The 23,291-nt window shown below is 45.5% G+C and overlaps 1 protein-coding gene across 1 annotated transcript in view; it reads right to left on the reverse strand.

Annotated features, from left to right (window-relative positions):
• The window catches only part of LOC139264094 (sodium-dependent dopamine transporter-like), a 90,967-nt gene that overhangs the window by 10,985 nt on the left and 56,691 nt on the right, over window positions 1–23,291 (reverse strand). Inside the window, exons 13-18 of the mRNA XM_070880185.1 lie at window positions 18,721–18,792; window positions 16,522–16,582; window positions 13,974–13,996; window positions 13,144–13,232; window positions 7,526–7,545; window positions 1,682–1,873 (exon numbers count right to left, since the gene is read on the reverse strand). Of these exons, the coding sequence (XP_070736286.1) occupies window positions 1,682–1,873; window positions 7,526–7,545; window positions 13,144–13,232; window positions 13,974–13,996; window positions 16,522–16,582; window positions 18,721–18,792 (457 nt within the window). The remainder of the gene's footprint in view (window positions 1–1,681; window positions 1,874–7,525; window positions 7,546–13,143; window positions 13,233–13,973; window positions 13,997–16,521; window positions 16,583–18,720; window positions 18,793–23,291) is intronic.

Here is a 23,291-nt window from a genome sequence, read left to right on the forward strand (position 1 = left end):
CTGCATGGGAGCTGGGCCAGCATCCCCGTGGAAATGCAAGAGCTAATCAAGCCGTTCCAACGGCGAAAGGACGAGCTGTCCATTCAGGCAGACTGCCTATTGTGGGGTAACCGCGTAGTGCTACCCAAAAAGGGCAGGGAGACGTTCATCTCGGATCTCCACAGCACACACCCGGGTATAGTAATGATGAAAGCGATAGCCAGATCCCACGTGTGGTGGCCCGGTATCGACTCTGACTTAGAGTCCTGTGTACGGCAATGCAGCGTGTGTGCTCAGTTGAGCAACGCGCCAAGAGAGGCACCGCTAAGTTTGTAGTCCTGGCCCTCCAGACCGTGGTCGAGGATCCATGTCGACTATGCGGGCCCGTTTCTCTGTAAAATGTTCCTGGTGGTGGTGGATGCTTTTTCAAAATGGATTGAATGTGAAATAATGTCGGGAAGCACCGCCACCATTGAAAGCCTGAGGGCCATGTTTGCCATCCACGGCCTGCCTGACATACTGGTCAGTGACAACGAGCCATGTTTCACCAGTGCCGAATTTAAAGAATTCATGACCCGCAATGGGATCAAACATGTCACCTCAGTCTCCAATGGGCAGGCAGAGCGGGCAGTACAAACAATCAAACAGAGCCTCAAACGAGTCACAGAAGGCTCACTCCAAACCAGCCTGTCCTGAGTACTGCTCAGCTACCGCACGAGACCCCACTCGATCACATGGGTGCCTCTGGCAGGGCTACTCATGAAAAGGACACTTAAAATCAGACTCTCGCTCGTTCACCCCAACCTGCATGATCAGGTAGAGAGCAGGCGGCAGCAACAAAATGTAAACGATGGTCGTGCCACTGTGTCATGGGAAATTGATCTGAATGACCCTGTGTATGTGCTAAACTATGGACATGGTCCCAAGTGGATCGCGGGCACGGTGATAGCTAAAGAAGGGAATAGGGTGTTTGTAGTCAAACTAGTCAATGGACAAATTTGCAGAAAGCACCTGGACCAAACGAGACTGCGGTTCACAGACTGCCCTGAAGAACCCACAGCAGACACCACCTTTTTCGAGCCCACAACACACACCCAAAGGATCAACGACACCACCCCGGACCAGGAAATCGAGCCCATCACGCCCAACAGCCCAGCAAGGCCAGGCTCACCGAGCAGCCCTGCAGGGCCAACAACACGCCAGCCCAGCGAGGGCACAGCCAAAACACCAGAACAGACATTTGTACCGAGGCGGTCCACCAGGGAAAGAAAGGCTCCCGACTGCCTCACCTTTGACTTTGGCGGGGGGGGGGGGGGGGGGGGGGAGTGATGTGTATCTGTAAAGCATGCACTCCCATGTTCCGCCACCAGGGCACGCATCCCCTGAAGTCCCAAGGGATCCCAGCATCTCTTGGGAGCACTGTATATAAGCCCCTAAGACTTGTTCCTGACTCTGGAGTGTCTTAATAAAGACTGAGGTCACTGTTTCTTTAACCTCCCTGTGCGCAGTCTCATCTGTGTTAGGAACACCATAGTAATCATGTAGGATACATGACATGTTTCGTGGTGGCTTTTATTTCAGTTTCATGGCCAACAAGATGCTGTGATGTTCCATGATAGAAGGATGGTAAGGTGGGGAAGTGTTGAGCAATGGGGATCTAGGGTTTCATTCAGGGGAATCGAGTCTGATGATACACTCATACACAGCCTGTCCGGAACGTGGATTGCAGGCTGCCTCCTCCCTTCCTCTTCCTCCTCTTCGTCCTCTTCATCCTCGTCCTCCTCCTCCTGAGGTGGTCTCGGAACCCATGGTGGCAAGGACTCCACCTCATGATCGCCAAGTTGTGGAGGATGCAGCAGACCACCATGAACCGAGTAAGTACTGAAGGGCTCCCCTGAGCGGTCAAGGCAGCAAAATCATTACTTCAGATCCCCGATGGTCTGCTCGATGATGGTCATCATGGCCATAGCCCTCATTATATGAGTGCTGGCCATGAGTGGTGAGGTTGCAGAGGATAGTCATTAACCAGGATAGCCCTTGTTGCTGAGCAGCCATCCTCAGATTCAATGTGGTGGTTGGAAGATTGCTGGCACAGCGGTTTGGTGCAGGACGAATGCATAATGACTGCTGCTGGGATAGCGGGCATCCATCAGCATGATATGCTGGGTGTGGTCGCACATCAACTGCTCATTAAGTGGTATCCCTTGGGGTTATGGTATATCTGACCATTAAGACTTGGCGCCTGCAAAGCCACATGTGTGCAATCGATGGTACCCTACATCATGGAGAAGCCCGCTATCCTGGCAAAGTCACGTGTGCACTCCTCCTGCTTCTCTGTTTACAGAGAAGACAATGAAGTCCCCTCTCCCAGTGTACCTGTGACTTCCTAGATGCAACAATGTACGGCGAACTGCGAGGTATTTGGTTCCAGCCTGGAAAGGATCCACTGCCAAAAAACATCCACCCATGGTCACCTTGAGGGCCACTGGCGGACTGTCATTGCCCAGCTCTGAGGCTGCAGGTCTGGCACCAAGAGGTGGCAGAATTCTGTGACCACCTCCTTGGTGAAGCGGAGCCAATGAACACACTGCTCCTGGCATAGGTGCAAAGAGAAGTGCTCCATGAAGATCCCAGGTGGGTCAGACCACCTACTGAAAGCCCTCCTTCTTCTCCTCCTCCTCCCTCTGTGAGCAGTTTGTATTCTTTGTTGCCTCTGCTCTATCTTCCTGTCACACTGCAGTTCAAGGGGGATTACAAGTAGAGCCCCCATGACTGGGAGCAAGTAATGTACTCAGAGGCCTTCCAGTGACACCAAATGTGCAGCAGCACTCCCTGAACACTTTCTGAAAGGGAAACCATGCTTGACGAATCTTTTGGAATTTTTTGAGGATGTAACTAGTAGAGTGGACAAGGGAGAACCAGTGGATGTGGTGTATTTGAACTTTCAAAAGGCTTTTGACAAGGTCCCGCACAAGAGATTGGTGTACAAAATCAAAGCACATGGTATTGGGGATAATGTACTGATGTGGATAGAGAACTGGTTGGCAGACGGGGAGCAGAGAGTCGGGATAAACGGGTCTTTTTCAGAATGGCAGGCAGTGACCAGTGGAGTGCCGCAGGGCTCAGTGCTGGGACCCCAGCTCTTTACAATATACATTAACGATTTAGATAAAGGAATTGAGTGTAATATCTCCAAGTTTGCAGATGACACTAAACTGGGTGGCGGTGTGAGCTGTGAGGAGGACGCTAAGAGGCTGCAGGGTGACTTGGACAGGTTAGGCGAGTGGGCAAATGCATGGCAGATGCAGTATAATGTGGATAAATGTGAGGTTATCCATTTTGGGGGCAAAAACACGAAGGCTGAATATTATCTGAATGGCGGCAGATTAGGAAAAGGGGAGGTGCAACGAGTCCTGGGTGTCATGGTTCATCAGTCATTGAAAGTTGGCATGCAGGTACAGCCAGCGGTAAAGAAGGCAAATGGTATGTTAGCCTTCATAGCTAGGGGATTTGAGTATAGGAGCAGGGAGGTCTTACTGCAGTTGTACAGGGCCTTGGTGAGACCTCACCTGGAATATTGTGTTCAGTTTTGGTCTCCTAATCTGAGGAAGGACGTTCTTGCTATTGAGGGAGTGCAGCGAAGGTTCACCAGACTGATTCCCGGGATGGCAGGACTGACATATGAGGAGAGACTGGATCAACTGGGCCTTTATTCACTGGAGTATAGAAGGATGAGAGGGGATCTCATAGAAACGTATAAGATTCTGACAGGACTGGAGAGGTTAGATGCGGGAAGAATGTTCCCGATGTTGGGGAAGTCCAGAACCAGAGGACATAGTCTTAGGATAAAGGGTAGGCCATTTAGGACTGAGATGAGGAGAAACTTCTTCACTCAGAGAGTTGTTAACCTGTGGAATTCCCTGCCGCGAGAGTTGTTGATGCCAGTTCACTGGATATATTCAAGAGGGAGTTAGATATGGCCCTTACGGCTAACGGGATCAAGGGGTATGGAGAGAAAGCAGGAAAGGGGTACTGAGGGAATGATCAGCCATGATCTTATTGAATGGCGGTGCAGGTTCGAAGGGCCAAATGGCCTACTCCTGCACCTATTTTCTATGTTTCTATGTTTCTAACATTTTTTGAAATCTCTTACAGTAACCCAGTACTCCTACAAACTCTGCAAGTGTTCAGGAGAGGGCATTGAACGGAGTGGCGATGTCGAAAATGCAAAGTCATGCCTCAAATCAGCATTACACGCTGACTGACATCACAACTTGCCTACTCTGCATACTGCTAGTGCAGCACATACCACCCACGCTATCGCCCTCACCAAGATGTTTATTGAATTGTGGTCTGCAGAAAAATGTTGATCTCCTTTGGTGTTGCTTATGGACAGTTTTCTTTTTACACACAGAGGAACATTCACAGGAAGAAAGATTTTCTTTCTACTTTTGTCCCATGCTTTTGCTCTCCCTCCCTCTCTGTATGCCTCACATACAGAGCTGTGAAGCTCGGAATTCGGCTCCGTAGCGCCCTATTTTTCGGAGCTGCGGGTGCCATTTGGTGCGTGCCATGCCAGATGCCACCTTGGTGAGTGCAATAGGACGGGCGTGAGGAACGTGCACCAGAAGTATGTTGACTGGGCAGATCGTGACATCAATCAGTGTGCAATGCTGATTTGATGCCAGCGATGCCAATTTTATCATCATCGTTGGAGCTGATGCCCTCTCCTAACCTCGCACAACTGAACATATGTTCAGCAGCAGCAAGGACCCTCCCACCAGTGCAGTTAAAGGGATTAGCAACCACTCTCAGGTTAGTTGCTGATTAATTTTTACTGGCTCAGTGTACGTTTGTAGAAGTGTTTGGTGCTTTCCAGAGTTGTTTAAAGTTGGTAAGGTGACAGGGAGTGGTGCTGCAAGAGGAGAAGGCCTTGCTTCTGACTTCAAGGTTTTGGTCAGACCACTGGCCATGGATGCTCTAGTTGTCATCCCTAGTTGGCCTGCATAGAAACATAGAAACATAGAAAATAGGTGCAGGAGTAGCCCATGCGACCTTCGAGCCTGCACCACCATTCAATATGATCATGGCTGATCATGCATTTCAGTACCCCATTCCTGCTTTCTTTCCATACCCCTTGATTCCTTTAGCCGTGAGGGCCACATCTAACTCCCTTTTGAATATATGCAGTACGACAGGGAGATGTAGCAGAGACAGCAATGAAGAGGACAAGCTGCTCACAGAGAGAAGAGGAGAAGGGGGAGCAGGGCTCTCAACAGGAGGCCTTACCCACCTACTGTCTTCAGAGAGCAATTAACTTATCTCCGCCTAAGCTGGGAGCAGTGTGTGAGGTGTCTGCGCTTTACGAAGGAGGTGCTCACAGATCTCTGCCACCTCTTACAACTCGGCCTGCAGCCTCACACCAGGGCAAGGACAGCTCTTTATGCCAGGAGAGGGAGTTCATTGTCTTTTCTCTCACCTGAGAGAAGCAGGTGGAGCGTGCACATGGCTTTGCCAGGATAGCAGGCTTCCCCATGGTGCAGCACTCCATCGACTGCACACACGTGGCTTTACGTGCACCGCATCTAAATGCTGAGATGTATCACAATCGCAAAGGTTACCACTCGCTGAATGTGCAGTTGGTGTGAAACCCATGCTCAGCCCATCATGATGGTGAATGTCTGGTATCCTGGCAGCAGTCATGATGCTTTTATTCTGTGCCAGTTCACCGTTCCCTCAGTCTTTGAGCCACCAAGGCAAACCAGGGGTTGGCTACTGGGCGATGAGGGCTATCCGTTTACCACCTGGCTCATGACTCCGCTCCGCAACTCACGAACATGTGGGCAGCATGCATATTACGAAAGCCATTTAAGAATAGCAATGTTTTTTGAAATTCTACATTTAAGAATAGCAATGTTTTTTGAAATTCTACATTTAAGAATAGCAATGTTTTTTGGCACTATTTGCGAACAACATCCGTTTTTTTAATGCCAAAATAACATCAAAAATTAAGGCCTAAGTTTCGCCAAAAGTTTTTAAAATTTTGCCGTAGCGTTAAAATGCCACCGTTTTTAAGGATGGAGATTAAAAAATTGCACTAAAAATAACGCCTAGTTTGCGCATGCGCAAAAAAAAAAGAAAATCATCCGTTTTTCATGTGACGGTGTGCTCACACATGCACAGTACACTTCATGGTCTGGATCAGCCATTTTTAGTTTCAGGAGATGTGTGAATACTTCCACACAGGAGCTGAAAAATGAAAAATAGAGTGTGACTTGGAAAGGAAAAGGACCAGGAAGTTTAACCGAGATGTCAATGAAGCCCTGGCAGGACCAGTGGAGAGAGGATGGCGCCAGATTGGCAAGAAAGCTCCTGGTAAACTTAAACCAGCAGCAATAGCTCAAACTTGGGAATGCTTTGCAGAGAAGGTTTTCTCAGTAGGGTCCATCAAAAGGACTGGCCAGCAGTACCAGAAGAAGTGACAGGACCTTTGTCAAGCAGGTAGAGTAAGTAATATTTTTATTTATGTACTACAATTACTTGAATTGGAAATGTGACGATCTGTGTGTCACAACAGCAGAAGGCCCCTTTACAGAAGGTGGCCGACAACCACCGAGAGCGGATGAAGACTGGTGGAGGTCTGCCAAGTCTACACCCACTAACAGCCTTGGAAAGTAGAAATGCAGGTATTATTGGTGAGTCCCAAAGATCGACTACCTGTGTGGATGCTGGACCCAGGTTGCAGAGAGGGTAAGGCCTGAAAAATCCAGTCTGGGTTGGCACAAGTGGGCTACGCTTCACTTTATGCGATGTAATATATCGCCTATTGTTAGATATTAGAAATTAGAATTAAGAAGCTTATTTTACACGTCTTTAATTAAAGAATAACCTTTAGGTTTGTAACTTCCTTTATATACATTGATTGTATGTAAAACTCGCTTATAAATGATAGAAAATGCCCGTATAACATAAAATGGGTTTTAAAATGGAGAAAGGCTAAGAAGAAAAGCTTTGATGGTAAATGAACCATCCTAAGTAACCAAAAGAATGTGTTGAACTTTAGTACACAATAACAAGATTCATCAGGTTCTGTGTAGCTCGACATACCTTATCAGTAGAAAGGCAGTGTATCTTGAGAATGTTTAGACTGGTGGGAGGTACAGAAGATGGAACGGACCCTTTTCAATGTTCAAAGCTCGGACATGGAAAACATGAGGTATCTTGCTAGCTTGCCACGTTGGCACAAAAAGGGTATAAAGAAAGCAACTCTTCTACCAGGAAGGCAGTCCGAATCAAAACAACAGGAGATAAGGAGTCGGCACCACGGTCAGCTCGAGAGGATGCTATCGAGATTCAGGCTGTGACTTTTTGTAACAGAATGTAATTTACTTGATACATCTGTTGTTTTTACTCAATATACCTGTATTAAAAGCATTTGTTATAATCTGAACAAGAGTCTCCTGGTTTGAATTAAATATAAACCGAGAATAGTTGAATTGCTATAATTAGCAAAGCGGCAAGAAGTTGCTAAGTATTTAAAAACTACATCTGGCGTCCACGAAGGGACTAAACAAAGAGATAAAAAATTTAGTCAACGTAAGAGACAGGCCATAGCACAAGCAATAGTTAAAACATTGAATAAAGGGAATATAGGCAGTCCGGTAGAAAGGACATATCTTGTATAACCTTGATGGGAAAGCTAACAGGGGGTCCTGCAGTTCGTGAAATAGCGCTACCCAAGCAAAAGGACAACCCTGGAGGCTCATCCATGAGGAATCTATTGGGAAATGGCCTATCTTGGGCATATAGCCAAGGGCCATAAGAGGGGATTGTAAGGGGTAAAGTATTGTCACCAAAGTGGAAATAGATAGGTGGTCACTAAAGTGGATACTGAAGGTAGTGAATTAATCGGACACATAAAATAGTCCAGATTAAAGGGCTTATCAATATTAGGAGGTTTTGAGGAGTCGGAAGTTCCTCCACCTCAAGGTAGGGATTGTAATATATCGCTTATTGACAGATATTAGAAGTTAGAATTAAGAAGCTTACTTTACACGTCTTTAATTAAAGAATAACCTTTATGTTTGTAACTTCCTTTATATTCATTGATTGTACATAAAACTAGCTTATAAATGATAAAAAATACCTGTATAACATAAAATGGGTTTTAAAATGGAGAAAGGCTAAGAAGCAAAGCTTGATGGTAAATGAACCATCCTAAGTAACCAAAAGAATGTGTTGAACTTTAGTACACAATAACAAGGTTCATCAGGTTCTGTGTAGCTCGACATACCTTATCAGTAGAAAGGCAGTGTATCTTGAGAATGTTTATACTGGTGGGAGGTACAGAAGATGGAACGGACCCTTTTCAATGTTCAAAGCTCGGACATGGAAAACATGAGATATTTTGCTAGCTTGCCACGTTGGCACAAAAAGGGTATAAAGAAAGCAACTCTTCAACCAGGAAGGCAGTCCGAATCAAGACAACAGGAGATAAGGAGTCGGCACCACGGTCAGCTCGAGAGGACGCTATCGAGATTCAGGCTGTGACAATATTTGTTAATTATTACGTTTTGTAACAGAATGTAATTTACTTGATAAATCTCTGTTGTTTTTACTCAATATACCTGTATTAAAAGCATTTGTTATAATCTGAACAAAAGTCTCCTAGTTTGAATTAAATATAAACCGGGAATAGTTGAATTGCTATAATTAGCAAAGCGGCAAAAAGCTGCTAAGTAGTTAAAAACTACAGCGATGTATTATCATTCATCGTGGTCCTTCAAATGAGCCTGTGATATATGTGCCTACTCATGTCACCCTGCCCCTCTCCGGCTGCTAATCATTCGTCTGTTCTGTTATATTTTGTAGATGTTTCACAGATATCCAATAATGAAGGAGAAGACCTTGCCACCTTACCACAAGCAGAAGTGGATGAGCCCGATGACTTCGGCCATACTGAACAAGTTCCACAGGGCAATCAGGAGGAGGATGAGGAGGATAATGAGGAGGAACAGGAGACCAACAATATTTTTCATGAGGGGGAGGGGGAGCCAGAGGAGGATGATCAGATGGTGCTATTCAATTGGAGGAGGTACAGGCCACGGATGTACCAAGCATTTTCAACAGCTCTATGTGCAAGGGGACATTTCTAGGTTGTCCATCCAACGAGGTCATGGGTCCCAGTGGGTTGCAGGAAAGCACACCCAGGGCAGCAGCAGGCCCTCTGTATGGGGAGGAGGAGACCTGAACAGTGCTCTCCTGAAATGCAGGCTCCACAGGAGGTGGTAGAGCTCATGGGACTGAGTGGGGAGAGAGTTCAGCTTACAAAATTGCTCCTTGAGGCCTTGGGTGGGATCAAGAGAGAAATAGCAGCACTATCTGCTGACATTAGAGAGGGCATGATGGGAGGAATAGCAGCACTATGCAGGCATGTCGGAGATAGTCGCTGCAATGCAGGAACACACCCAGGCTGTCATTGCCCAGCACCAATTGATGGTATCAAGTGATGCCACTCCCATTCCAATCCCCAGACCAACCTCAACAGGTAGTGTGCAGGTTGATCCACAGGCTGAAGGGGCCGAACCCAGGCCTTCCGGATTGCCGTCTCCTGGGTCTGTCCCCCAACAAGCGGAGCGCCGTACCCGAGACACGAACAAAAACTTTGGCCACATTGGGAAATGACCTAAGGCTAAGGAAACGACCAAAGCTGGCGGCAAGTCCAAGAAGGGCGAGGGCAAGAAGGGCACGCAGTGCGGCGGTTTATAAATAAGGGGGGGGCGGAGGGTGTGCTGGCAGCAGCTGAAGTTTGTTTGCTGCTGTTGTTGTTGTTATTTTGCTGTCCTTTTGTTCTTATATTGTTATTTAAGTGATGTTACTTTAAAAGTTTTAGTTTAATATCAATGTTTTTATTAAAGTTAAGTACAAGTGTACAAATGTTTAATAAACTACAAATTATTTTTCTACTAAACCAAACTTATGTAGTGTATCATTCGCAGAATAACAGGTGGAAATGAAGGAGAGTATCAAATTAAAAACCAATGCGTATAAGGTGGCCAAGGTTAGTGGGAAACTAGAAGATTGGGAAAATTTTAAGCGACAGCAAAGAATGACTAAGAAAGCAATAAAGAAAGGAAAGATAGATTACGAAAGTAAACTTGCGCAAAACATAAAAACAGATAGTAAAAGCTTTTACCGATATATAAAACGGAAGAGAGTGACTAAAGTAAATGTTGGTCCCTTAGAAGATGAGAAGTGGGATTTAATAATGGGAAATGTGGAAATGGCTGAGACCTTCAACAATTATTTTGCTTCGGTCTTCACAGTGGAAGACACAAAAACCATGCCAAAAATTGCTGGTCACGGGAATGTGGGAAGGGAGGACCTTGAGACAATCACTATCACTAGGGGGGTAGTGCTGGACAGGCTAATGGAACTTAAGGTAGACAAGTCCCCTGGTCCTGATGAAATGCATCCCAGGGTATTAAAAGAGATGGCGGAAGTTATAGCAGATGCATTCGTTATAATCTACCAAAATTCTATGGACTCTGGGGAGGTACCAGCGGATTGGAAAGCAGCTAATGTAACGCCTCTGTTTAAAAAAGGGGGCAGACAAAAGGCAGGTAACTATAGGCTGGTTAGTTTAACATCTGTCGTGAGGAAAATGCTTGAAGCTATCATTAAGGAAGAAATAGCGGGACATCTAGATAGGAATAGTGCAATCAAGCAGACGCAACATGGATTCATGAAGGGGAAATCATGTTTAACTAATTTACTGGAATTCTTTGAGGATATAACGAGCATGGTGGATAGAGGTGTACCGATGGATGTGGTGTATTTAGATTTCCAAAAGGCATTCGATAAGGTGCCACACAAAATGTTACTGCAGAAGATAAAGGTATGCGGAGTCAGAGGAAATGTATTAGCATGGATAGAGAACTGGCTGGCTAAAAGAAAGCAGAGAGTCGGGATAAATGGGTCCTTTTCGGGTTGGAAATTGGTGGTTAGTGGTGTGTCACCAGTATCGGTGCTGGGACCACAACTGTTTACAATATACATAGATGACCTGGAAGAGGGGACAGAGTGTAGTGTAACAAAATTTGCAAATGACACAAAGATTAGTGGGAAAGCGGGTTGTGTAGAGGACACAGAGAGGCTGCAAAGAGATTTAGATAGCTTAAGCGAATGGGCTAAGGTTTGGCAGATGGAATACAATGTCGGAAAATGTGAGGTCATCCACCTTGGGAAAAAAAACAGTAAAAGGGAATATTATTTGAATGGGGAGAAATTACAACATGCTGCGGTGCAGAGGGACCTGGGGGTCCTTGTGCATGAATCCCAAAAAGTTAGTTTGCAGATGCAGCAGGTAATCAGGAAGGCGAATAGAATGTTGGCCTTCATTGCGAGAGGGATGGCATACAAAAGCAGGGAGGTCCTTCTGCAACTGTACAGGGCATTGGTGAGGCCGCACCTGGAGTACTGCGTGCAGTTTTGGTCACCTTACTTAAGGAAGGATATATTAGCCTTAGAGGGGGTACAGAGACGATTCAGTCGGCTCATTCCGGAGATGAGGGGGTTACCTTATGATGATAGATTGAGTAGACTGGGTCTTTACTCGTTGGAGTTCAGAAGGATGAGGGGTGATCTTATAGAAACATTTAAAATAATGAAAGGGATAGACAAGATTGAGGCAGAGAGATTGTTTCCACTGGTCGGGGAGACTAGAACTAGGGGGCACAGCCTCAAAATACGGGGGAGCCAATTTAAAACTGAGTTGAGAAGGAATTTCTTCTCCCAGAGGGTTGTGAATCTGTGGAATTCTCTGCCCAAGGAAGCAGTTGAGGATAGCTCATTGAATGTATTCAAATCACAGATAGGTAGATTTTTAACCAATAAGGGAATTAAGGGTTATGGGGAGCGGGCAGGTAAGTGGAGCTGAGTCCACGGCCAGATCAGCCATGAACTTTTTGAACGGCGGAGCAGGCTCGAATGGCTAGATGGCCTACTCCTGTTCCTAATTCTTATGTTCTTAAATAGTCAACATGTTGGGATACAATGGTGAAACGTGCCGTTCAGCCTTCATGCAAAGCGGTGAAGTATCAGCTGCTGACGCCAGGCTCTTGCAATGGCGTAAGGTGCATGAGGTCTCCTCCCCCGTCGTCCTGCGGGTTGCAGTGATGCCATGGGTTTGTCATCCTTCTCCTCCTCCTCCCTAACCCCCTCTCTCCTGGGGTGGTTCTGCAATCCCTGTAAAGTCCTTACTCTACAGTATGAAACCACACGAGGCACATTCTGGGGACAAGGTCACTCTGTGACCTTAACTCTTTATTCACAGGACTCCAAAAATGATGACCCTGCATGGGACCTCCCTTTTTTTACCTGTGTGATCAGGTAAGGAGTGTCTCCCACAAGTTCACCCCTTGTGGCCAAGGTATGCATCTAGGTTGAGTGTATACAGTAATACAGTGGTGTTACATTGTGGTTACATACATGACAATCCCCAGTGGAAAATCCTGTTCCCTCATGATGGTTAAGTTGTGTAGCATGTAGCACACCACAGTGAACTCACCGACCTGCTAAGGGGAGTATTGCAGGCAGCCTCCAGAGTGCTCCAGGCATCGGAAGCGCTGCTTTAGCACTCCAATTGTCTTCTTGACGATGCTGCATGTGGCTATATGGCAGATATTATAGCGATGCTTGGCTTCTATCTGCGTTTTGCGGAGGGGGGTTAGGAGCCAGGTGGCCAGCCCATAACCTTTGTCCCCCAGTATCCAGCTCTGGTCTTCTGGCTGCTGCTCAAACATCTGTGAGACACTGCTCTTACGCAAGATGAAAGCATCATGGATACTCCCTGGATATTTTGCATCTACTGCCATGATACGCTGAGTATGGTCGCAGACGGTCTGTATGTTCAGCAAGTGGAATCCTTTTCGGTTTCGGTTTGCTGGTTCTCAAAAAAAATCGGCCATTATTTTTTAAGGATGGCATTAAACCACTGGCGAAACTAAATTTATTTAGCTCCCCAAAAACCTTTTAGCGACAAAAAATGGAGCTAAAGCGATCGTTACGTTGCCGAACTTCTTGCCCTAATACAGCAGACTATTAGCATCATTAAACAACACTTCCGCTGCCTGGACCACTCTGGAAGAGCCCTGCAGTACTCACCAGAGCATGTCACAAGATTCGTCGTGGTCTGCTGCATGCTCCACATCCGTGCCATTATGAGGACACAGTCCTTGGCATACGGTGACCAGCTGAAGAGGAAGAGGAGAAGGGAGAGGAGGAAGAAGAGAAGAGGAGGAAGCGGAAGAGGGGAGGCAACCCAGATAGCTCCTTTCTGCCCGCGCTGTCCATGATCGATTCATCTGACTATGGTACCAGTGCACACAACCCCAATTCCCCATTCAACAATACGTTTCCTCTGTTACTGACCATCACAGCGTCCTCTTTGCCACAGTACTGAAATAAAAGCCACCACAAAAGAAATATTCCAATCCAACTTTATCTCTCAATCCATTCAATATTTCATAACAATGTCAACTGATCACCCTTGTGCATTCCCTTGGTGCTGATCTTCAGTGTGCCTTTGCCTATCCTAGTGCTCCAACAAAATAGCAGTGGCTGCAGCATGGCTGGTGTAAGGCTGGTGACTTTCAGTGGGGGAGTCTGCAGATGGCCTTGCAGGACGACCTCGAGCAGCTCTGGGCCTAGAAGCCCTGGCTGCGAACTGCACCACCTCGGCATGGGCGGCAGTAGTCTGGGCTGGCTAGCTGACAGGCAACAGCAAGGGCACTGGTGGAGTGACAGGGGTGGGAGCTGAATGCTGTCATCCAGATTCGTGCTCTACGGAGCCATGGCCACTCCCCTATGGTGGCGCCTCAGCCACTTTGTAATCTGTTGGACTACTGTGACACCCTGCAAATCCTTTTCCACACTTGTAAACACAGCCACGAGGGCAGCAGTATGAGCTTGTGTGATAGCAGTCCTCGCCTTACTTTAGCTGGCAGTTTCACGAGGCCTGCAAAACCCAACCAGCTACAGTTAAATTCAAAACGGATATTAAAACAGAGGCTTTCAGCCTCATTATAATATTTAAATAGACGACCCGTCTCCTGGGAGTGGGTTAGCTGCCCACCCTCCCCCACCCCGCCCCCCCGCATCCCCGTTCCACCTCCGCTAAAACCCAAAGTGGGTGTTTTAGAGATGGGTCCTGGTCGGGATTGAGATTTTTAACACTTTAACCTCCCACCCGACCACAACCCACCCATTTTTTTAGGTTAAAATTCCCCCCATTAAGTCACACCATAATTACCCCATAAATATAATGGCCCAGAAATCGTGGCCTCCTCGGGTCCTTACGTAGTATGTACGGACCTGGGAAGGCATCGGAAAAGCTGGTTTTCGGCGTACAATGCACATTCGCTGAAAGCCGGCTTTTCCAATCTGTCAAGTTTCTGGCTTGACAGATCTCCCGCATATCGGGAGTGAGGACATTTCCACGGCGGAGATTGGGTTATTTGTCCATCTCTTGCCCAGCCAATGTCCTTAAAACTCTTGCGCTTAGTGAAAGCCTACTTTTACCAGTGTAAGAGTTTAAAAACATATCAAAAATATATTAAAATAAAATTAAAAAATACATATTTATGTTAAAAACCTTGCCCACTCAGGTAATTTTATTTTAAACCATAATTAAAGCTTTTTTTTAAAAATCGACAAATATTTTTTTTTCAAAAACATTTCTATCGACTTTAATTTCTAGAGTGAATTTATGTGAAGTGTTTTTTTAATTGGTTTATGTAATGTTTAGGTGTTTGGGGGTGTTTCTCATTCATAGTAATAGGAGTTTCGGACTTACGAAACTTCTACTACTAGAATGAGAATATATTATATCTGATTGGCTGCCCAGAGCCAATCCAGCTCCAGGCCTGCGCACGTCCAGACGTGCATGCACTGCAACGCGCAGTCAGGAGAGGCCTCCGGACCGGGGTCTCATGTGGGCGCAGCAGCTTCAGGTAGGTGCACTTAATACATCCACCCTTGTGAGCACTTCTGGTGACTGCCGGAAGTGACATTGCATGATGGATGTGAGCATACAATGGAGGAGGGAAACCAATGGAATGGACGCTCACTGAAGTTCTGTCCTGACCTGCTGCACATCACTGGCAAACCGGTGAATCGACAGCAGAAAATCTTTCCTCTATTCCCAAATCAAGGTCCTTTGGGCTCAAATTTCCCCAAGAGTTGCCCCGCTTTTTTTGGAGCAATTGTTTTTTTTTGGAGTAACTTAAAAATTGCAAATTTCCCCATTTAACTTGCTCCAGTGTAAGTCAGTTAGGTTTTGTTTTAATTTAGCTTTTTTTCTCCACACGGGGGCGAGACCAGCCACTTACACGTGTTTTGGCCATAGAAGCAAATTTGGCCAGCTGGAAGGTACTCCAAACTAACTTAGGTTAGTGTATGTGGCCACATTTGTAGCCACAGAAAAACCTTACCTACATTTAAGAAATCAGCGCAGGTAGCCAGAGATAGGTGGGGCGGGGGCAGAGGTGAGTTAGAGGATCCCAAAGCTCTAAAGACCTTCAGAACATCAGCACAACATTACAACATCTTCAGCATAACAGCTGCACAACATCACTACAAATAAATGAAAGATAAATCAGCTACAGAAAATAGAGCAGCCCTACCTTGCCGACTGCAGAACACACCGGCTAGCCCTCCCAGCAGGGCTAGGAGCGGTAGGCACGCATGACTGTAGGGGTGAGGGATTTTAACTTTTTACAGTTGACTCTAAATGTTGCGTGGTCCTAAAGGAGGATGATTCAGTTTGGATGCAAAATATCTTTTACTGTAAATTTTACAGTGCACTTCAACGATACAAACAACAACATCCAAAGCAGGAAAGAAAGTCTGCACCCATCCCTCACCCACATCTCGGGGAAAGTGCACTTCCTTATAGGGTCGGTGATGGTGGTGGGGGGGGAAGGGGGTTGGGGTCCCGGCTTGGGTCTGACCGGTGGCTGGTGCGTGGAGTGACGTGGGAGTGGCATTTGAGTCTCCGGCCTTTGTGCCCTTATTGCAAAAGCCAGCTCCCTCATGGCATCTGCCATCATCTGCACACCCTCTGCAATGCCCGCCCTCAGTTCCCGTCTTAGTGCAGAGATTTCACCCGATAGTGTGGCGACCTCATCACACACTCCTGTGACGGCCGCCACGTGTGATCTTGTGAGGGCATTGGTCTCCTCACCCAATGAAAAAACCTGATTAACTTCTGCTGAGGGCTGCCTCTCAGGAGAGGCCGTGGGTCGACCTAGTGGCACCCCTCCAGTGCGAGGCGCAGGCTGGGACGGTGGGGGACTGGGTGTCCCAAGATGTATTTCCCAACCGCCACTCGGACCCGCGACCTCGGAAGGTGTGAACCCATGGAAGGTTGCCAAGGAGCTAATGGAGGGTTCTGGCATTGTGATGCCCTGTGATATATCCTGATCGATATCGCTGTCAGCATTCTCCTGAGCACACATTTCCATGTACCCCTCCTCCCCCCACCTGCCTTGGTCTGGAGCACACGCATCTGGATCCTCAGGATCTTGAGGAGTGTTGTCTTCTTCTGCAAAAGACAGCACAAGAGTCAAATAGTTAGCAGCACAGGAGGGGACAGGATGGGTGGCATGAGTAGTCTCACGCGTAGCAGGCCAGTCAGCAGGTTGATTTGAAGGGCCACAATGCATTTTAATGACTCACCCTCACCCCAGCTTGTGCAGGGCTTATTCTTTTTCTGCCAGTGCGAGTCAGAAGGCAGAAACCCTCTGTTCTAGAGGTGTCAGTTGGTGCAGATTTGGTGGACCTCCTCCTGCTCTAGTTCTCTCCCTCTTGTTGTGGGCCAATTTCTTCTGCAAAGATGAAGATATAAATTGTCAGACATGGTGCGCTTCTGATAGGTCGGACACATACAGATGCTCACATTTTCCACTGCAATTCAAGTTAAAGATGAAGATATTACTTACACTCACTACTTGATCAATGTCCTGCCATTTCTTCTTGCACTAGCTTCGAGATTTTGCAGTGTTGACCCCAGCGGAGAATTCTTTGGCAACGAGGTTCCACCTTTTCCTCATTTCCTTGGGGGAGACCTTTGACGGACCACTCTTGTTTATATCTAGCCATTTCTCTTCAATAACCATTACTAATTTCTCCACTTCCTCATGGAGGAAATTCTTGGTTCTTCTTGCACGCTCTTGCGCCATTCGTCTATTGGACTTCAACGCAGGTAATGTTCAAAGATCACACTTACACCTCTCTTACACCTATCCAGCACTCCTTTCCATTCCCTCAGCCACACAAAAATCAATATTCAGACCTCACCTTTATATATACTCCATAGCCACTTATTCTGAGGACACTCTCCCTTTAATTGGCCGATTGCCAAGCTTCCTGTTACACTGCGCATGCGCACAGACTGGAGCACCCATTGCGCATGTGCGCACACTGAAACAGTCATGCGTGCCCCTGCCGGCACTGCATGACACGCTGGGCCCAAGCCCCGTCCCCCTGCCGGCCGTGCTGTACAAGCGCGGCCGAAGCTCTGCACCCCCCCCCCCCGACACTTTGCTGCGCAACGCCGATGGATGTGGACGACGAGGGAGCGGCCACATTCACAGGTCGATTTTTGCCGCTTTTTCTCCTCCAGGAAGTCGGCGCACCACATCGAGATACACCGCTCTAAGTGGCTGGGGAAATTTGGGGCCAATATATGTAGAGTAAAACACTATTAATGTTAAATTCACTGGCTTGTAGTTATTTGTTTTGTCCCTTCATGCCTTTTTCTCACATCTGATCTAAAAAAGTTATTTATATTTTTTTTTGTATCCACAGTAAAGACATAAATCATACTGGAAATCTAACATGCCCATCACAAGACATGCTTCATTAAACCATTTCTGATATATATTCCACGATATATATATTTTTTACATAATTTTGGTGGCACAGTATATGTAACAATAATGTGCCCTCCCACATTCTACCCTGCGTGAACTTGAGGTCATCCAAAACTCGGCTTCCCATGTCCCAACTTACACCAAGTCCCACTCACCCGTCACCCCTGTGCTCACTGACCTACAGTGGCTTCTGGTTGAGCAACGCCTTGATTTCAAAATTCTTATATTTTTTTTCCAAATCCCTCTATGGCCTCGCTCCTCCTTATCTCATGTATCTCCTTCAGCCCCACAATCCCCGAAATATCTGCGCTCCTCTAATTCTTCCCTCTTGAGCATCCCTGATTATAATCGCTCAACCATTGGTGGCCGTGCCTTCTGTTGCCAAGGCCCTAAACTCTGGAAGTCTCTCTCAAAACCTCTCCATCTCTCTACCTCTCTTTCCTCCTTTAAGATGCTCCTTAAAACCTATCTCTTTGACCAAGCTTTTGGTCACCTATCCTAATTTCTCCTTATGTGGCTCGGTGTCAATTTTTTAATGTCTTATAATACTTCTGTGAATTGCCTAGGGACGTTTTACTACATTAAAGGCAAAATATAAAGACAAGTTGTTGTTGTTACAGGCTAACTGATCCAACTAGTTTCTGCTGTGCTATTTCATTTTTAAAGCATTTAATATTTCAGGTAAATACAAAGAAATAGCTGTATGTTTTATAAATTCTGCTCTTTCTAGTAGCATTTATTGTTTTCAAAGATGTTTTGTTTCAGTTACCATCAATACAAGATAAGACCACTGAGGTCCATTACTCACAGTAAACTGCCGAACCTCTCCATTTTCCACCAGATGATGGTCCTTCTCAGGTGTCATTGCATTAGCTAACCTCTGAAATGATAAACAAGATTCCATGCATTATTATCTAACAGGAATTTTATTACATCATATGAAAGACATGAAAGCAACTGGCATAATTACTACTGAAAATATATTTTTCCCATTCCTCTGGCTTTTTCGCCACATTTGAATATTCTGCCTCTTCTTTCGCTATTTCAGAATCCTCCTCATTGTCTTCCTCAATGAATTCTCCTCTCAGACATCTACCCTCTGTCTCTGTACTTTATCCTCAATAATTGAGCAGTATGTAATGGAACCAACCAGGGGGCAGGCTATCTTAGATCTGGTCCTGTGTAATGAGACAGGATTAATAAACACCCTAGTAAAGGATCCCCTTGGAATGAGTGATCATAACATGATTGAATTTCAAATTCAGATGGAGGATGAGAAAGTTGGATCTCTAACCAACGTACTAAGCTTAAATAAAGGAGACTATGAGGTATGAGAGCTGAGTTGGCTAAAGTGGACTTGGAAAATAGATTAAAATGTAGGATGGTTGATAAACAGTGGTGTACATTTAAGGAGATATTTCACAACTCTCAAGAAAAATATATTCCAGTGAGGAGGAAAGGGCATAAGAGAAAAGATAGCCATCTATCGAAATAAAGGACGGTATCCAATTAAAAACAAGGGCATACAATGTGGCCAAAGCTAGTGGGAGGACAGAAGATTGGGAAGCTTTTAAAAGCCAACAAAGAATGACTAAAAAAATGATTAAGAAAGGGAAGATAGACTATGAAAGTAAACTAGCACGAAATATAAAAACAGATAGCAAGAGTTTCTATAGGTATATAAAAAGGAAAAGAGTGGCTAAAATAAATGTTGGTCCCTTAGAGGACGAGACCGGGGAATTAGTGATGGGGAACATGGAGATGGCAGAAACTCTGAACAAATATTTTGTATCAGTCTTTACAGTAGAGGACACTAACAATATTCCAACAGTGGATAGTCAAGGGGCTATAGGGGGGGTGGAACTTAACACAATAACAATCACTAAGGAGTTGGTACTCAGTAAGATAATGGGACTAAAGGCGAATAAATCCCCTGGACCTGATGGCTTTCATCCTAGGGTCTTAAGAGAAGTAATGGCAGGGATTGTGGATGCATTGGTTTTAATTTAGCAAAATTTCCTGGATTCTGGGGAGGTCCCAGCAGATTGGAAAACTGCAAATGTAACGCCCTATTTAAAAAAGGAGGCAGACAAAAAGCAGGAAATTATAGACCAGTTAGCCTAACATCTGTGGTTGGGAAGAAAAATGTTGGAGTCCATTATTAAAGAAGCAGTAGCAGGACATTTGGAAAAGCAAAATTCGGTCAGGCAGAGTCAGCATGGATTTATGAAGGGGAAGTCATGTTTGACAAATTTGGTTGAATTCTTTGAGGAGGTAACGAACAGGGTAGATAAAGGGGAACCAGTGGATGTGGTGTATTTGGACTTCCAGAAGGCATTTGACAAAGTGCCTCATAAAAGGTTACTGCACAAGATAAAAGTTCACAGGGTTGGGGGTAATAAATTAGCATGGATAGAGGATTGGCTAACGAACAGAAAACAGAGAATAAGGATAAATGGTTCATTCTCGGGTTGGCAATCAGTAATCAGTGGGATGCTGCAAGGATCAGTGCTGGGATCCCAACTATTTACAATCTATATTAACGACTTGGAGGAAAGGACCAAGTGTAATGTAGCCAAGTTTGCTGACGATACAAAGATGGGAGGAAAAGCAATGTGTGAGGAGGACACAAAAAATCTACAAAAGGACTCAGACAGGTTAAGTGAGTGGGCAAAAATGTTGGAAAGTGTGAGGTCATGCACTTTGGCAGAAAAAATAAAAGAGCAAGTTATTATTTAAATGGAGAAAGATTGCAAAGTGCTGCAGTACAGAGGGACCTGGGGTACATGTGTATGAAACACAAAAGGTTAGTGTGCAGGTACAGCAAGTGATCAGGAAGGCCAATGGAATCTTGGCCTTTATTGCAAAGGGGATGGAGTATAAAGGCAAGGAAGTCTTGCTACAGTTGTACAGGGTATTGGTGAGGCCACACCTGGAATACTGTGTGCAGTTTTGGTTTCCATATTTCAGAAAGGATATATTTGCTTTGGAGACAGTTCAGAGAAGGTTCACGAAGTTGATTCCGAAGATGAGGGGTTGACTTATGAGGAAAGGTTGAGTAGGTTGGGCCTCTACTCATTGGAATTCAGAAGAATGAGAGGTGATCTTATCGAAACGTGTAAGATTATGAGGGGGCTTGACAAGGTGGGTGCAGAGAGGATGTTTCCACTAATAGGGGAGACTAGAACTAGGGGGCATAATCTTAGAATAAGGGGCCACCCATTTAAAACTGAGATGAGAAGAAATGTCTTCTCTCAGAGGGTTGTGGATCTGTGGAATTCGCTGCCTCAGAGAGCTGTGTAAGCTGGGAAATTGAATACATTTAAGACAGAAATAGACAGTTTCTTAAAGGATAAGGGAATAAGGGGCTATGGAGAGCGGGCAGGGAAGTGGACCTGATTCCATGATTGGATTCAGCCATGATCGTATTAAATGGCGGAGCAGGCTCCAGGGGCCGTATGGCCTACTCCTGCTCCTATTTCTTATCTTCTTATTTCAATCTCTTTCTTAACTTCCCTTCCCCTACTTTAGCCAGCTTCCTTGCCATCTACCTCCCTTAACCTACTTTCCACACAGACCTTGCTCACGCCCCTCCCCACATACACATGGCCACCCCAGACCTTATCCTCACATTTAGCTTCAAAACCTCACCATTTTCTCACCTCTGTTATCCTGCAAATCCATGTGCCTGTCGCAAACCATCCATTATTAACTTCTGCCCTGTGAATAATCAACACCAAATTCCTTCACATATACCCTCTCACATTCCAACTTTTCCTGACTTTGTGATATTTTTGTCAATCTCTTCGGAAACTATCTTACGTCTTCCTGTGACACCTATGCACCACCAGCTCTGAACTTCATCAACTTCCCCGACTGTCCAGCTGCTCTACTGCATAAACCTAATCTTAGTTTCCTCCATACTACATGCAACCCATCACCAAGACTGCTTTCTTTCACCTCTGTAAAATCATTTGTCTCGATACTAGCTCTTCTTCCGTGGTATTCAAGCTATGCCGTTGTTACCTCAGCTCTACAACAAATCCAAAATGCTGGAGCTTGCATCTTCACCTGCACCAAGACGGCAAACCCCCGCTACCCCCGCTCCAACAGCTCTCCGTACTCAATGAATTGACTCGTTTCTCATCCTGTGTTCAAATCTTTCCAAGACCTCAACCCATCCTACCCAAGGAATCTTCTTCAGCCATGTTTCCCTTCATGCACCATCTGCTCTTCTGATACAATTTATTTCTTGTTCCATGCTCCCTCCCAATCACCATTGGTGGCCATTGCCTCAGTCACAATGCTCAACCATTAGAATTCTCTCCTGGCATTTTACCCAGTCACCTCCTTCCCTGTTTTCAAAAAACTTGCTTAAGATCTTTTTTTTTAAAGGTGCTTTCATCCTAACTCTTTTCCTTTCCTCTTATGCTTGACGTTTATTCTTTGTCTACTACCTTGTCAAGTGCTTTTAGACATTTCTGTATATGTAGGAAGCCCCAAAAAAGTGCAAATTCTTCTCTTACTGTTCAGTAAAATGTAATTCTACGATTATTTCTGAAAATTCTTAATACATTGGAATGCTATTCAATAATACAAATACATTGCTAATGATATTCTTTCTTGAGATATTTAAGACAATTTCCTTTGAGATTATAGATTAAATGTGTGGCTGTAACACTAGCAGTGCATGTCCAGAATTTGGGCACAAAAATAAAAGGACTAGCATTAAAAAAGTGCACTGAGAAATTTTGTACATGTTAATTGTTCATTATAGATCAGAAAATGTACCATAATAAATAACATTTGCATTTATATAAACTTATCATATTGGAACATTTCAAAATGTTTCACATCACAAATTAATGTTAAAGTGCAGTGACTATTGTATTGCCGAATAGTTGCAGTTCTTCTGCAATACTTTCAGAACCTTATTTTTAACTAACCTGCCACTTTTTCATTATTTCTCTCTCCATCATTGGGAGCATCCATCATTCTCTCGTCAGCAGATACCAACTCATCTACTCCCAGGCACCCACCAATGCTACTTTTCAACTGGCTGCTATGAAATGTGCATGAATTACCGGGGGTGATTTTCTCTCAATTGTGCTTTGGGTGCAGACCTTTGTCAGAAGACAGTTTTGGTGGGGTGGGATGTGGAGGAGTGTCTGCTTTTTATTTAGGATAAGCAAATTTACTGAGGGCTGGATATTCCTTTTAAATCGTCTCCGTCTCTTTCAACCGCCGGAATGCCACTGGTGCGCGCTCTCGCGGTTTTCGGGTGCTCCATGTTGGCGGTGGTGAAGCAGTGCGAGAGCGAAGTGCAGCGGGCGGTGTGCAGCAGAGGAGGCCGATCGACTCGGGAATCTTCGGCTCCCA

The sequence above is a fragment of the Pristiophorus japonicus genome, chromosome 5 (assembly GCF_044704955.1).
Source record: "Pristiophorus japonicus isolate sPriJap1 chromosome 5, sPriJap1.hap1, whole genome shotgun sequence".
In the NCBI taxonomy this organism is placed as follows: domain Eukaryota; kingdom Metazoa; phylum Chordata; class Chondrichthyes; family Pristiophoridae; genus Pristiophorus; species Pristiophorus japonicus.